We start from the raw sequence: 16,088 nt of genomic DNA, 5'->3' as shown, positions 1-16,088 counted from the left end.
TAAGCATTTGGTGGTGCAAGAAGCATTGCTGACAATCTTGAGGTAGTAGTCATACTTCTCATGGTTCACACCTTTCACAATCATAGGGTCATCAGGTAGAAGGGACAGACATGATGACTGACCCTTTGGCTCCCTCTTTGAGTCCCGGCCATCTCCATGGTGATAAAGACACCAGTAGGCTCCACAACATATTGGGCACTGGTATCATCCCGTTTGATGTTGGTGGAATCTTGTTTCTGGAAGATGGAGAGGGCCTTCTTGTTAATGACAAGTTTCCTCTTCTCAGCCTTGATTGTGCCATGGAACTTGTCATGAGTAGAATCATACCAGGACATGCAGACCATGTAATTGAGGTCAGTGAAGGGTCATTAATGGCAATAACTTTGGCAGAGTTGAAATGCCCAATATGGTGCCTCAAATCTCTTCACTCTGACCTTCCCCATCATGTCTCAGAGTTGAGACTGGCACTACATGACAAGATGCCGCTGTCTCTGAATCAGGGAAGAACAGTGCACCCTTTATATTATCTTAACTGTATTTGAAGATAGTTTTTAAGTAAAATTAATTTAAATAGCTTCAACAAGATAAAATACTACAGCAATATAATAGGGGTCTACTCATTCAACTAACACTCTGAGAAATCTACAAAACAGGTCAGTGTAAATGCCATGCCAAGGAGTAGTTTCCTATCTGCTCATCACACAGAGTTGGGGTAATGATCAAATGAGTTAGCAAATGCAAAGAGAATTAGCAAGTTTCTATTATAAAAACTAGACGGATGTGAGTTATTATTATGGTCATGGCTGTGACTGATGGGCAGACTAACTTGCTTGTGGGTTGTAATTATAGCAATTGGCACGGAGTATGGCATAGAACAGGTGTCTCTAAACATTCATTGTTCATCAGTTACACTGGCCTTTTTAAACAACTCAGACAGATGTCATGATGGCTCAGGCACCCTAGTAGGACTCTAGAAAATCATACTGATTTATGTCCCGTTTTTAAGTAAAAAATTTTCAGCTTCTTCCCAATATTTAGGCATATGTTATTAAATAAAATCTTATATATGATGATAAATAAAATGCCAATATATGATGTGAGTTTTTAGAAGATACATGTAAAATATTAATCAGAGTGCTAAGGTTGGAAGTTGTAATGGAGGTCTGGATATATGAGTTGACTTTTGAGAAAGACTGGAAATTAAGAGACAGGATGTGACAGACAATTTGATGGAAGGGAAATGGGATATGGGAAGGAGAGGAACCTGTCGAGCATGCTCTAGAAATGTGAAGCTGACTTACCTGCGTTGGTGAATGACCTGTGTTGGGAATTAAGAGGATGAGATGGACAATAGTGATATGTATGGATGAAAGAACCCAGAACAAGACAGCTGTGAAAGCACTGTCCATGGTAGGGAATGTGAAGAACTTTCCTGGACTCTGTGAGAGGAGAAAAAGGTCTGAAGGGAGCACTCCAGCCTCTCATTTAAGGACAAATAAATTTTGAATTTCTAGCTGTAAGAATGGATGACTTTGAGAGATCTTTCAAAGGAAGGGTCACCATTAGAGAGCCAGAAAGAGAGCATCACAGCAGCACTGAGATTGTGAGCATCAGTTGTTTACTGCTAGAGCTGAGGGCTGGACCTGGGAGAATGAAGCTAAGTGAGGCACTAAAGTCTCACACAGTGTCAATGGACATCTTTATTGAGAGCATCAGACAACTTATACCCTGAGGGTAGAGAGGAGTCATGAGAGTAAAGTGTACAATCGAAAAGGCATGCCACGCATGGCGGACAAGTCACACTGTGCAAACAAACAAACAAACAAACATGTTTTTTTCTTAGAGGCATATAAACAAAGAACAATAGTCATTTGTAATAAATAATCTGAAGTAAAACCACTCTAATCTGCTACTCCTGGGAGAGGCACAAGAACACAGTCTAAGAAAAAAATTGTGTTTTGAAGAAACTAAGCTCACAAGACACTTGACTTGCTTTTCTTGGAGTTTTCTTCCAAGCATTCAGAATTCTCATGAAACTCCATTTCTGGACTGTGTTCCTACAACCAGTGACTTAATGCAGTGCCCTAAAGAACTTGGAAATTGTATGGGGATTTCAGCGGAGGACAACTTAGATAATTTTTTCTCTATTTCTTTTATTTTCTAAGATTATAATTTAATTATATATTTCTCCCTTTTCTTTTCTCCCTTCAAATCTTTCCATGTACCCCTCCTTCATCTCGTCGAATACATGGTCTCTATTTTCATAAGTTGTTGCTATATGCATATACGTATATACATACATATACCTAAATACATAAATACAACCTACTTTATAAAATGTTACTTGTATGTATGCTTTCAGGGCTGGCCATTTGATGTTAGATAACCAAGTGGTATACTCTTTCTTGGGAAAGGCTACTTCTCCTGCTCTCAACGTTCCTTAGGTGCTCGCAGTTCTTGTGCAGAGTTGAGGCCTCCTGGCCTTTTCCATATCCATGTTACTATTCTATTTTTTTTTTGTCTTTATTCAGCTCATGTTTAGACAGCCATGTTAGTGAGGCTTTATGTGCGAAGCTTCCGCTGTTCCTAGGAGACATGATTTCACAGCAAACTCTGTTCCTCTGGTTCCTATCTCTTTCTGCCCTTTTCCACTGGAGTGGTTGATGCTCAGTGCTTAGTCAAGTTCAAGGCTGATGCAGATTTGACACCTGAGTGACGTGGAGTCACCTCTGCAAAGCCATTGGCATGATAGTCCTGCTATATCAAGAAAGAGCAGAAAGCTTGGAGGATGTACCTCTGTCCCCGTGAGTCTGAGAAATCTTGTTTTCTATGTATTTGATCATCCTAAATGAATATTTCCTAAGTGACTGGGGATAACTTCATCTGCTTGTGTGAAAGGGGTACAAAAAATAATTTACAATATTTGGCTGCTTTTTTTTCTTCTAAGCACAAAACTCGTGACAAAAAGCAATTATATTCAAGCATTAGAGTAGCTACCAAAGTGTCAAGCTGAATTGTTCTGTCCTTTTATCATATTCAGGTAAAGCAGGCATTGTGGTCTCTTGACACATTAAATTATCATTTATTTACAACAAATGAATAGTGTCTGTTTCTTTCAAAGCACTTACGCATCCACACGCATTACACAGTGCAGCACACATTCTTGTTTGATGGGCCCCATTAACTCTTTAATTCTCAAGGCAGGTGAATCGGTTGCAAAATTGGTTAGCATTAATTGAATGTAATGACTGAAATATTTCATTAATGCCTTTGTAAGTTTCATTTTCCAGCTCATTTTATCTATTTAAAAATCCACAGAAATCCCACCAAGGAACTGTTGTACTCTCTGAGTAGCTATTTATTAGTTATTGGCTCCCAGATGAGAAGAAAACGAATGACTTGTGGAGAAAAGGCTTTCTTAGATCCGCACACATACCCTAAAATGTTTCCTGAAAATCAGAAATCTTGTAAAATAACTCCAGCATTTTACTTTACTGCTATCCATTTTTTTTTCCATCAGATTTTATAAGTTCAGCATAAGCACGGAGACAATAGCAAACTGTTATACAACTGTCTTTTGTTCTTGCACAGCATTCAGACATGGCCAGAAATGTCTGCTGAACATCAGTGCTTACAACTAGAAAGGCTCAATTATAATTATAACTGCTGGACTTGGAATGTAGCTCATTTGGAAGAGTATTAGCCTAGAGAGCCCAAGGCACTAGGTTCAATCCCCACTACTGCCCAAAACAGGTGTGGTAGCACACTAAAATTCTTGCTAGAGGATTTGAAGTTCAAGTCCTGGTGAGCTTGAGGCCAACTTAGGCTAAATGAGGCTCTCTATCTAAAAAACAAACTATATTGAGTGGCTATTACTAACAGTTAAATTATAAAGAAAAATATTTCACAGGTATCATGTAGTTTCCAAAACTTGTCCTTCTGAGAAGGAGTTGTGTTATTTTACAAGTCAGTTTGTAACTTGAATATCACCAGTTTTGTTTTTCTCATAAAGCACCAAGTACAATGTATAGTGGCTGATTGTTTTACCTGACTAAAGAAATGAATGCCATGTCCTAATGTTCACTGGAACCATTAAGGAATGTCTGCTAGTATTATTAACTGCTATTTTCTAGTTATACTGTTCTTCAGATTTCATATGTAAATTCATCCCAGTTTTCTGAGTTGAGTTGCCTTTTTAAGTAACTGAAGACAGTTTTAAGATGTATGCCTCTCTTTGAGACTGTTGACATTTCTTTTTAATGTTGGGTTATTGGAGAGAAAAATGTCTTCTCTTTCACTCTTTCAACTCAGTGGTGGTTTCAATGCAATGGTGGTTTCTATAGGCCATGCTCTGTCTCTGGCTGGATCACAGCCAGCAGTTTAGACCCCTGAGTCTCACTAGAGCCACAAGGCAAATAAATCAACTGTCAGTACACAGTACACTTCACAAATGGAATGAAAACACTAGACTGTAAACTGTTTTGTCTTTAAGATAACTGTTGGTAGGCCCATGAGTCTTGCAAAAAGATTGTATGATTTTATACCAGTATGCTTTCTTTTATTTAAAAAATGTATGTGTTTTATTTTTGAGTGCAGATATTTCTGAGAGTGAATGTGGGCATGACAGGCTGTGGTTTCCAGATGTTTCAGTGGACATGAATGGGCGGGACTTAGGCTTGTGCAAATGGAGTCCAATGTGTTCTTCACAGAAGCATGCTCTCCCTCGGCTTCCAGAGGAACACAACAAGTCTGGTGCCGACTGTTCCTCCATTGCTAGATGAAATTAGATGTCCTTTAGTTTTTCCTGGATTTCTTCCTAAATACTATGGATTGTGACTTTTCAGGTTAATTTTTTTCCTTGACAAAACAAAACAGACAAACAGAAAAACAGAAACCCCAACAGTTTCTTTAAATCTTCTGAGAAGTCTCTAGATAGACTTTGCCTCATTTGTTCCAGTGGGTTTATGAGGAAGAATTAGCTGAGGTTAGAATGCTGTTGAACATGTCCACATGAGCATGCTGAGGGGGGTGGGGGCTTACCATAGCAAAATGTGATCTAGAAGATAAAAGGTTTCTCTTGTATGAAATAAAAGAGGAACCTGCTAACTTCTTCCTGCTTTCCAGACTTAAGGCCACAAACCGTACTGTTTGGGAGCCGCAGCTGGGAGAAGAGGCAGCCCACAGAGTTTCTTGGGCCTCTGGCACAGGTCAGCAGAGATGTTGTTAGACAGAGTTCTATCCCTAGAAAGTGAGAGCCATGAGGGCAAGTGGGGATGTGGTTGCACTCTCCAATACCTTTCCAAAATGAATCTCACCAAGTGTTGCCTTCTGGGACTATTCTGGAAGAAGGTGGAGATGGTAGCTATAGTTCAAACAAGGGTGATGGTTGATAAAATGATTACCTGTTTCTGTTGTGCTACCCTCCCACCTCCTCAGTAACATAATTTCTTTTTAAAACTCCTTAGTTTCTCCTTTTCTTAATTTTGCCCAGCACTTACCTGTTGAACGAATGGTGGGGCTGCATCCCACCACCCTGCTAGCTTTACACCCAAAATTATCACACAGAAACTGTATTTTTTTAAACACTGCTTGGCCCATTAGCTCTAGCCTCTTACTGGCTAACTCTCACACCTTGATTAACCCATTTCTAATAATCTGTGTACCACGAGGTGGTGGCTTACCAGGAAGGATCTTAGCCTGCGTCTGTCTTGGAGAGGAGAGTCATGGCGACTGCCTGAGGTGTCTGCCTGACTCTGCTTTCTTTCTCCCACAATTCTGTTCTGTCTACTCCACCTACCTAATTTTCTGTCCTATTAAAGGGCCAAGGCAGTTTCTTTATTAATCAATGAAAGTAACACATAGACAGATGACCCACCTATATCACTTACCCTCCTTTGTTCCTGCTTCAATTTCTGTCTTGAATTTTCCCTCTCTCCTCTATAATTACCTCTTTTCTCAATGCAGGTTTTCAACAAATTATCAACATTCACTAGTTTCATTATTACAGAGCCATTTTTTTCCTTCTGAACCCACTGATATTAAATTGACAGGTTCTATCTATTCTCATCTTAAAACCAGTCTTGAGGCCTCAACATATTGGATGCTTCCCCCTGCTCCATTGACAATGCATTCACATGAGTAAGAAAATGCAAATGAGAGGACACATGTGTGGGGTATGAAATCAGATGAAATTTGTACATGATTATAATATTTCAAGAATGGTGAATGGGGAAACACATTGATTTTGTTAAAATAATAACTTGGATAAAAATAGGCTGCTTGGGAGACTGGAGAGATGGCTCATCATTTAAGAGAACTTGCTGCTCTTTCATTGGGTCAGAGTTGAGATTTAAGGCCACAGCTTCAGGCTTTTTATGCCTTCTTCTCACCTCTGCAGACTCCTGTGCACACGTGCGTGCGCACTCGCATACACACACACACACACACACACCAGCATTAAATAAATCTTTAAAAAGAAGTTAATTGGAAATTATGCTGATATCCTTTGAACAGACGTAGGATTTTTCAGGGTAGAACTTGTTAGAATAGTGATGGCTCTTAGGGCAGGGCAAAGAGCAAAGACTTAATTCTTATTATTTTCTTCCTTCCCCTGTCTTTGAAAACAAGTTTTATTTTTCAAATGTTTAACTATTACATTAATCTCAATAGCAGATCATCTCTTTTAGGAACCTCTTTGTCTAGTTTTCTGAATATCAATGTCTTGGCCTTTGCTGGACAAGGTCAGTACTCTCGGGGTTCATTGTGAAAGATGGCCAGATGTTTCGCTTTCTTATAGTTAGAAATCAGCTTCACCTGACTTTGTGGTTTTCTTAAAATAAATCCCATGTGGCTGCTGAGAGGTCCCAGAATGTGCATCGGTGGCAGAAGAGGCCCTGATGGTTTCTGATTAGTATATCTAGCTTTTTTAAACCCCGACACACATTCTTATCTTGGTGGAGAGTTTCATCTGCTCCTTCTTCATCTTATGGGGAAAAGCCATTATTCTCATTTCTTCACTGTGGAATTGACATCACTATGCAAATTTTAATATGAAACGTGACTTAAGATAATATTTTTGAAGCTTTTCCTCTTTCAGAATTTGTGAATGGGAATGAGATCACTTCTGAAGGCTTTTTTTGCAAAATGTATCTGAAGTGATTTTATCAATTGTACTCTGCTGTAAAGTTACTGATCTTTTATCTTTGATAGATTTTTGTATAAATCTTTCTTTATGTCAGATAAGCTTCATTGCATATTAAATTTTACAGTGTTCCATTTGGATTAAAGTCACTTTATATTTCTACTTAAGCTAATCAGTTGCTGTCAACACTGCTGTGATATTTGAAGAGTATGGTCTTGTTTCGAGAACACACACATGTGTGGGATTATTCAAAAGCTCTCAATATGCACCTGCATTATAAACTACTGATACTGAAAGGTTATTGAAGACACTGGACACCTTATTATCCTCTTAGCCTCAAAGAACTGCAAAATTCATATATATATATATATATATATATATATATATATATGTACACACACACATATATATAGAATTACATATATATATGGGGAATATAAGTCATTTGGTCCAAATCCTGGCTTTTTAAAGTAACAACACTTGCTGGTTATCAGTATCAAAATTTTAAACATTGTAATTTGTTTATTCATTTATATGTGGGGAAAAGGGAGACGTTAATGTGAAATTCCCTACATATGGAAGTTAGAGAAAAGTTTGAAGACATCTATTCTCTTCTTTTACTGCTTGGTTCCTCCTTCTGTTCATATTCAGGCTTGGTGGCAAGTGTTTTTACCCTCCAGATAATCTCCTTAGGTCTAGAAATGATATGGTATCTCTAAAGTATTCAGTTTCTTTTTCTAAGTTCCCATTTCTATCAAGTGGGATATCTGCACATTTTTTTTTTACTTTTTTATTTTATATTTTTTTACTTTATTAAGCCTCTGCCAACCCTAGAATGGCTCCCTTAAGTAAGATATATAATTCCTTGTTCCCATATCCACCCTTCCTATATCCCAACCATCCTATTCCCCCAAGCTCTTCCCATCCTCCACTTCACACTTTTCTCACCCCATCCCCCCTCCCCCCATCCCACCCCACCCCTATGTTCCCATTTTTTGTCCGGCAATCTTGTCTACTTCCAGTATCCAGGAGGATAACTTTATAGTGAAAGATGAAATGTGTACACTTTGGTATGTGATTAATGTTGAATATGAAGTTCAGATCCTGTTTGGAAAAAGAACAAGCCAAAAGATCTATTCTTTCTTCATTAAAAGATATATTCTTAGTCACAGTTTTAAGGTGTTATTTCCTAAAATTTGTTGTATAAATATTTAAAGCAGGAATTTGTCATTGAAGGGTTTTGTTTCTCCCATGGGATAAAGAGTTGGCTTAGTTGGCACAATGCTTGATGTGAAAGCATGAAGATCTGAGTCCCACTCCTGCATTGGAGTGGTCCTAAACAGCTGGGCATGGTCCTGTGTATCTGTGTCCACCTGCTCTGGCACTGCAGATTCCTGGAGAGCACTACTTAGCCTGTGTAGCTGAATTTCAGAGAGAAACCCTGTCTCAAAACTACAGTAAAGAGTGATTGAGGAAGACCCCTGATACTAATGTCTTGATGATAACACACACACACACACACACACACACACACACACACATGCACACACACGGATAAAAGGGGGAAGGAGAGAGGAAGGGAAAGAGGAAGAAAGAGCGAGTGAGAGAGAGAGATTCCTACTTACTGTATCATATGCTAAGAAATAATTTTTTGTTCAGAAAAAGAACTATATCAAAGCAAACAGTGGTGCTAATTCAAATAATAATGCTGTTCATTATAATTATATTTTGAAAATATTTGACAGAAATGTGATATAATTTCAAAAAAATGTTCTATGTAGTTTATTCTGAATCATATACTTTCGCATGTTAACTTAGTTACTCAAGTTTGAAATCTATAGCGCCTAAAAAGGTATGCTGGAAAAGCTCTACAGTTGAGCAGCTCTTCATTTTAAGCAGCGGGAAACATGAAATATGAATTCTGTAGAGTAGGGAAATGAAGAGGGTGCTTGGGAATATGTCAGTGTGCTGAGGGAGACCACATTGTAGAAGTGAGACTTAGTGGGGTAGGAGACCTCAAAGACTGACATTTGAATCAAGTTGTAGAAATGTAAAAAGTTTAGTCGTACAAGTATAGGAGAGAGCGCTCCAGATAGAGTTAAAGACTGGTACAAAAAAGGTAAGAACATTGTTAGAATGGAGAATACTTGGGATATAGACCGACAGAGGGTGAGCTCCCAAAGTTATGATCAGCTAGAAGATATCTTAAAGACTCTTCATTTTATCATAAAAAGACTGGGATGCTAATGCAGAATTGTTGGTAGTGATGTCATATATGACTTAGTTTTCAAAAGAGTCTGAGTTTGTGCTGAGAATAAACTCAAAGACCAGGTCAAGGGTAAAGACTGAGCAATCCATCAGAAATCCATGGGTAGGGTCAGTGAGACAGATCCATGTGTAAAGGTGCTTGCTTTCAAGGCTGATGACCCAGATTTGATGTTCATGACCTGTATCGTGGAAAGAGAGAAGCAACTCTAGCATGTTGTTGTCTGACCTCCAAATGAACACCGTGTGCTCAGAATCAAAGTAAAATGATGTCTGTAGAGTGGAGAAGATTAGACACAGATTGTAGACTCCTTTTGAAAATGTAGCTGGTATGGTATGGAGTGTGAGGAAAAGAGAAGCAACATCCAAAGTTTGGACCTAACAGCTAGAGAGAGATTTTTACTCCCAGCCAAGATAGAAATACTGGGGAATCAGGTTTGGAGGAATGACGTATTACTTATGAGATGTTGCCGCTAAGTTGCCTGTAAGATATTTAGTGCAAGAGAGGCAATTGCATGTATGACTGGGAGTAAGGAGTACCAGCCCAGAGACAGGAAATTTGCATATATTTATGTACTTAGTGGTAAAGGATGTGATTGAGAACAACTTGGAATATTCTGAGGACAAGAAGGAAAGGAAGGCAGTGAAAATGCCTCTGACCAGCAAACGAGAAGACTGTGTATTTGAAAGATTTAATTTTTCCCATCCTTACTTTAACATTCTTATGCATTTAAGGCAAGTGTAGGTTAGTCCAGTAACCTGTCCAAAGTTGGCATAAATGTAACCTGTTTCTCCTGTGCTGTTTAACTGGAATTGTCTCCACTAATAATAAGAAAATCAGGTGACTGAAACCAAACATGTCAACAGCTATAGTCTGCTAGCGGCAACTTAGAGCACAGGAAGTGGCCGCTTGATATTAACTATGAAACATTGAACAACGTAAAGTTTAAATTTGGATAAAGTTTTATAAAGTAATCATGGTGGTTTTATGTAGAAGCCTGGTTGAAGGTAGTGATTGCAAGAACCAAAATGGGAAGTCAAAGAAGGGTGTGGGGCAAGAGAGGAAAAGAGAGAGAAGGAGGGAGGGAGAAGAGTGAGAGAGAAATTATGTAAATTGTGTTTCTTGAAAGCATTCAGAATCTTTAATTCACATACTCTAGTATCTGAAAGCACATTCAGCTGCTGTGTGGAGAGATGAGAGCCTTTCCTTGGTCGCATCTGCTGGCTTGTGGCAGTGTGAGTCTCTCTCTTGTGTGTATGTGCATGGAAGGGCAGGAGTGGTTGAGTGGGCAGTTGGCAACCATTCCTTGAATTGATTGCAATTGTTCTAAAACCCAGCAGTGCTGAGGGTGGGATCAGGAGGAGCATTCCCCAGAGGTAGCTGCAGAATGCCTCATTTGCATAAGGCTTTCGTGATGCTTAAGGCATAAGCGAATGCTTACATACAAGGTTGTAAGAGTTCAGATCTGATTTTTTCACCATGTAATTGAAAACGTTACAGAGTTAGAGGTCAAATGCCTCAAAATGTTGCTCAGACTATAAAGATTAGAGGAAGTGAACACCATGGCAGGATTTGTGGTCTCTGAATATATAGTTGAAGTGAATCAAGGAGAGAACATGACACTGAACTACCATAGGATTTCGTAAAAAATGAAGGAACCTTATTATAATGTGTCTAATGTCTTGAGCTAAACAAATTCCATACACTAATACTGTGAAAAATATTAAGATTTTAACTCTCTAAACTGAGATTAATTTGAATCATAATTTTAAAGGAATGTTAAACCTTATAGGCTAACAAAAACCTTGAAAATATTATTTATTCAGTATGTCTTGTTCTGAGCATTGGATATTTTTTTTCTGTTGTTATGGGTAGCCCATCAGAGATGACCACTCAAACACAGTTTAGAAACTGTGTAGCCCATTGAAAATCTTCATTTCATCCAGCCAGAACTACACTCAAGTGTTTGGGACCTACACGTAGCCCCAGTGTCTGGAGCACAGGGTTTTTGAAGGCAAATATAAATCCTGGCATCTCACTGGCAGCTGCAGGGGGCTTTGCAGAAGCAAACAGTTTAACAGAAGCTAGGATAAACAGACAGTTTAATAGAAACTAAGTTAACTGGGGCATCTTGACCTCGGCTTCCTACAATAGAGTTTGGTCATTTTCCATCGGATTCTTCATTGAGATGATCACATTCGAGTTAAATCAAAAATGGACTCAGCAAGGGTGGAGGAACCTCTGCACTGTCTTGCCTGTCACCCTTTCTTGTATCTAGAATATATTTTATCTAAAAATATTTCAGATTAAAAAAATATAGAAATATTTGTCATCATGACTAAGAGTTCTTTTAAACTGGTTGAATGATTAGCAATCTCAAACAAATAGTTTCTTCTCTCAAAACTCAGATTTTGTAACTAACTCTATCAGTAGAAAGAATGTCTTATGGATAAAGATGAGTATGGAAATGTGGTGTTGTCTTTTTCTTATGAGTTATGTCTAAGTTAACTATGTTTAGTTGCACAGGTCTCTAATTCCTGCTGCTCAGGAAGCTGCCATAAGGTAACAGGTTGGAGGGTCGCCTGGGTTACAGAGGGAGTTCAAGACTAGCTTGGGCAATGTAGTAAAAAGCTGGGTTGGAATTACAGCAGTGGTAGAATGCTTGCCTAGGCTTAATCTCCAATACCAAAAATAAACAAGGAAATAACTTAAAATATGGATCTTTATTGAAATAAATTCTAAGAGTATTGTGTTTGTAGAGTGGTGTGTTTATTTTTATGATTTAATGAAGCTTCAAAATTCAGAAACTCAAATCAAGTTTTTTTTTTTTTCTTTTCCAGAAAGGTTGAGTAGCAAGTGCAGATGGAAGAAATATGCCCCAAGTTTTAAAACCAAATCACAGGGTCTTGACATTGTATGACAGTTTTCTTCCAAAAGCATGGTTTTGTAGTTCTTTTTTTTTTTTTTTAAGTTTGGCTTAGAAAACTACCTGTGGTGTATAATATTCTGCGATTCTTAGAAAATAGTCACTTCAAAGAGTAAGAAAATCTTCGTGTGGTAGATTTATTTCAAAGCTTTCTACAAGTACTTGAAACTCAAAAGAGAAAAGGCAGAATCTTGATTCTCAAATTCTTCAAAAATTCTCGAAGTTGGTGGTATTTTCAGAAGCCAGCCCGTGTAGATCAAACAGGCTGCATGTGCTATTTTGGGATGAGTGAGAATTGTCAAAGATTTTTCCACTGCTATGAAATTTAAGCTACTGGGCATTCTCCCTTGTGAAAGTGAGATTGAAGTCCCACGGCTGAGAAATCCTTATCCATGGCTTCTAACAGCTGTCTTCCTGCAATGGCGCTACATGAATAGCTTCTTCATGAAGCTGTGACAATAGCATAAGGCTTTGTGGTTCCTGTGGATATTTCTCACTGTTCTTTCTTGTCCATCTATTGGGCATTCAGCGAGCCCAGATTTAGCCTTCATCCCAGGCGGAAAGTGTCGAGGTTTTCACATGACTCCTTCCTTCGCTCACCAAGTTTGCGTACTGATTTCTGAGTGTTCTTGCTGGTGGAATGAGCAGTGTGTGTCTGTGTGTACACATTTTGTGTCCACGTCTACCTGTATGATATCTTTCAGAAGTGGAGAATTTTGCCATGCAGCTTTTCCTCTGACAAAACAGTTTATTACCATGGCCTCACCAGAGATCTCCTGGCATTACCTAATTGGCCTTAATTTTGAGTAATGTAGCCAAATCTCCAAGAAAGTTCTTAGGGACCTGGCTCATGCTTGGGGGTCCTAGAAACTCAGGGCATTTACGTCTAGCAAATTCTATAATGTCAGGCCTCCGTATTTATAACCAGGCTTCTCTCTTTAAAGCTGTGTTTGATTTACAGCTTTGAGAAGTATCTAAGTCATTTAAGTACAGTCTCAGCTGGAGGCATTTTCTGATTTTGGCCTATGGATCCCTTCGGTGCTCTAAGCCCTATTAACATGAGAGTAAGAATATCATCAACTTTGGAGCTTAGCTATCTTGTCTACCTTCTGCATTTATTTTATGATGAAGGGCTCAAGGTACAGCGGCTTTTCAAGATTTATTACACGTGAATCCATACATACTTCCCGTGTAAATCTGCCCTTCATTTCTTCCTCCTCCTCAGCTTGAAGGGAATTTGGAATATGGGGGCGGGAATCTAGAAGCCTCTCAGGTCTCTTTCTGTATAAGCAGGAAGACATATGTGGTGGTTAATGATGTGAAACAAGAATGCGTATCTTCTAGTGAGACAGCCAAAACCACAGAAAATTCTGCTTGATTTTTAACCTAGCCACACATCAGTGGTTCCTATTTCTAAGCTCTCAGATGTCTTTCACATGGTGAGACCAAGGCTTTCAATAGCTTTTCAGCTATGGGAAAAGCTGCTGACAATCATTTTATTGATGCTGAAAGGAAAGTCAAATATTGAGGCCAGCACAGAACTTGTGTGGGTGTATTTGGGCCTGTGGAAATCCAAGGAAAAGAATTCCACCTTACAGGACCTTTTCAGGGCCCAAAATTAATATTCTTGGGGGCTCACCAAGATTTGCCTTTAGATTGTGTTTTCAGTACAGTGTTTAATTTCCAGAAATGCTCTTCACTTTTATAATTAATAGTGCGTTGTGCTGTCTATCATGCGCCCCAGGTGTGTTGTCAGGGACATGGCGAAGCCTGCTGCCTGCAAAACACCAAGGAATGCTGAAAGCCAGCCCCATCAACCACCACTGTAAGTATGGCATTGGTTTTATTGACTGAAAATGTCACATCTTACCCAGATCACTGGTTACAGATTTATTAATGATTTTGCATGTGGGAGTAGATACACTAGTTTCTCTGGTATGTGTATAAAGGAAAGACTCCTGCTATTCAATTAGATGAAGTTATCTGTAAACAGAAGCTCTGGAATAAGTATCCTTATTAAATGATGTTTCTAATATATTGCAGGAAGTAGACTAATTAGAAGAGAGGGAAATGTATCAGCAACTCTGATTTTTGTTTCCAGTTATTATTATTATTATTGGTTTTGGAATTATTAGAATCCCAGGAAGTGTGGAATCAAGGTATAGGTGCCAAGTAGGGACTGGAGTGTGTTAGAGAAGAAATGAACAGTAGTCTACCACCCAACCCTCACACTATAATGTTTAAGGGTAATGGGCACTCTTCAGAGGTCGGCTTATCTCCCTAGTTTCAGCTTTATTATTGCATAATTAGGTGTAGGTAGAAATGATGATTAAATGTGAGCAACAAAGGGTGACATCAAGGCTGGGAGAATAAATCGAATATGTAAACTTTTAGTTTCCCATACGGAATTTGAGGAGTTTTTTTTTTTTTTATGTTAGAATTCTGCAGAGTAACACGATGTACTCAATCCTTAGAATATAAGTATTCTCCTAGTGAGAAAAGATGAAAATGTCCTTAAAATGCATAATCAGCGGCAACTTCCTTAGCAGAAGCATTACAGTGAACCAGATACTATTGGGGAATGTCTCCTTCCAACGTTTATAGCAAAATCCTTTAAAGAAACATGTTTTCAAATCATTTTTAAATATCTCTTCAGCTATCTTAGAAATATTTTTTAATGCAAAGTCAAAATTAACTAATGAAGTAGTAAAAAGTCTCGGAGGAGAAAATTAAATTCTTCTATTTCTTTGGCAAGTTTTTATTAGCAATGATGAAAATTAAACAAAACCCAAAGTTTTCTTTGAGCAATAGAAATCTCTTCTGAGCATTGCATATTTCATTATACTCTGAAAGCTTTTTACATTTTACCTAATCAAAACCCACAGTAAAAGTTGGATATTGTATGTCTATCTATTTGATATCATCTCTGCTCTCAACTTTTTCCTTTGATTTGGCCATTGAAATGCTTATGCTTGGTATGTTATATACAAGAACAAATAGTTATAAGTATTGAACTTTAGGATATTAACATTTTACAGCAAAATTTAGGACACAAAGTATATGTTAAGGATTTTTATCTCAAATAGTCTTGGATATCAATTTCTGCATAATCAGTATTTTCCAAGAATTAAAATAGTTTTGATTTAATCATAGTAAAAATGATTTATAATTATTTTGATAAAAGTAAAAATTCACCAATACACTAAATGATTATACCATGTACTTACTTTATAGATAAATATTTGTGTCTATTATATAGAGTTTTTTTAATAGATTCATATGGGAATATCACTGTTTTTTCAGGCTTGTCTGAAAATCCTAGGCTTAAGCTATCCTCCTGCCTCAGTTTCCACAGTAGAGAAACAGGCATGAGCTACCATGTATGAACTTTCTTTTTTAAAAAATAAGTCCTCTTACTGTAAAGAGCTTTTTCTTACGATGGGATTAGTCTTGATAATTCCCAGAAAACTTCTGATCTTCTCGAACTACCTTATGTTTTAAAACTAAATGTTGATTTAAAATGTTTTGCTCCACACACTGAAATGGCTTTATTTTTATTTTATGTGTGTGAATTCAGGTATACATGTTTTTATTTGTACATGTGTGTGCAGGTGTGTATAGATATTTAAGTGCATAAATGCTTAGATCAGAGTATGATATCAGGTGTCTTTTGCTAATGATCTCTACCTTACATTTTTTCTCTCTGTGATGTGTGTGTGTGGTTGTGTGTGGTTGTATGTGTGTGTGGACATGTG

General features: G+C 38.0%; 1 protein-coding gene across 9 annotated transcripts in view; it reads left to right on the top strand.

Moving 5' to 3' along the window:
* The window catches only part of Rims1 (regulating synaptic membrane exocytosis 1), a 473,179-nt gene that overhangs the window by 67,980 nt on the left and 389,111 nt on the right, over positions 1-16,088 (top strand). For 8 of the 9 annotated variants that reach the window (XM_042055795.1, XM_038344177.1, XM_038344176.1 and 5 more), the window contains exon 2: positions 14,078-14,158. The exons of the other annotated variant lie outside the window; for it this stretch is intronic. In XM_042055795.1, the coding sequence (XP_041911729.1) occupies positions 14,078-14,158 (81 nt within the window). The remainder of the gene's footprint in view (positions 1-14,077; positions 14,159-16,088) is intronic. 9 annotated transcript variants of the gene reach the window in all.

Source organism: Arvicola amphibius, chromosome 9 (assembly GCF_903992535.2).
Source record: "Arvicola amphibius chromosome 9, mArvAmp1.2, whole genome shotgun sequence".
NCBI lineage: Eukaryota > Metazoa > Chordata > Mammalia > Rodentia > Cricetidae > Arvicola > Arvicola amphibius.
The sequence above is the reverse complement of the archived record's forward strand: the minus strand, read 5'-3'. Positions and strand labels throughout refer to the sequence as shown.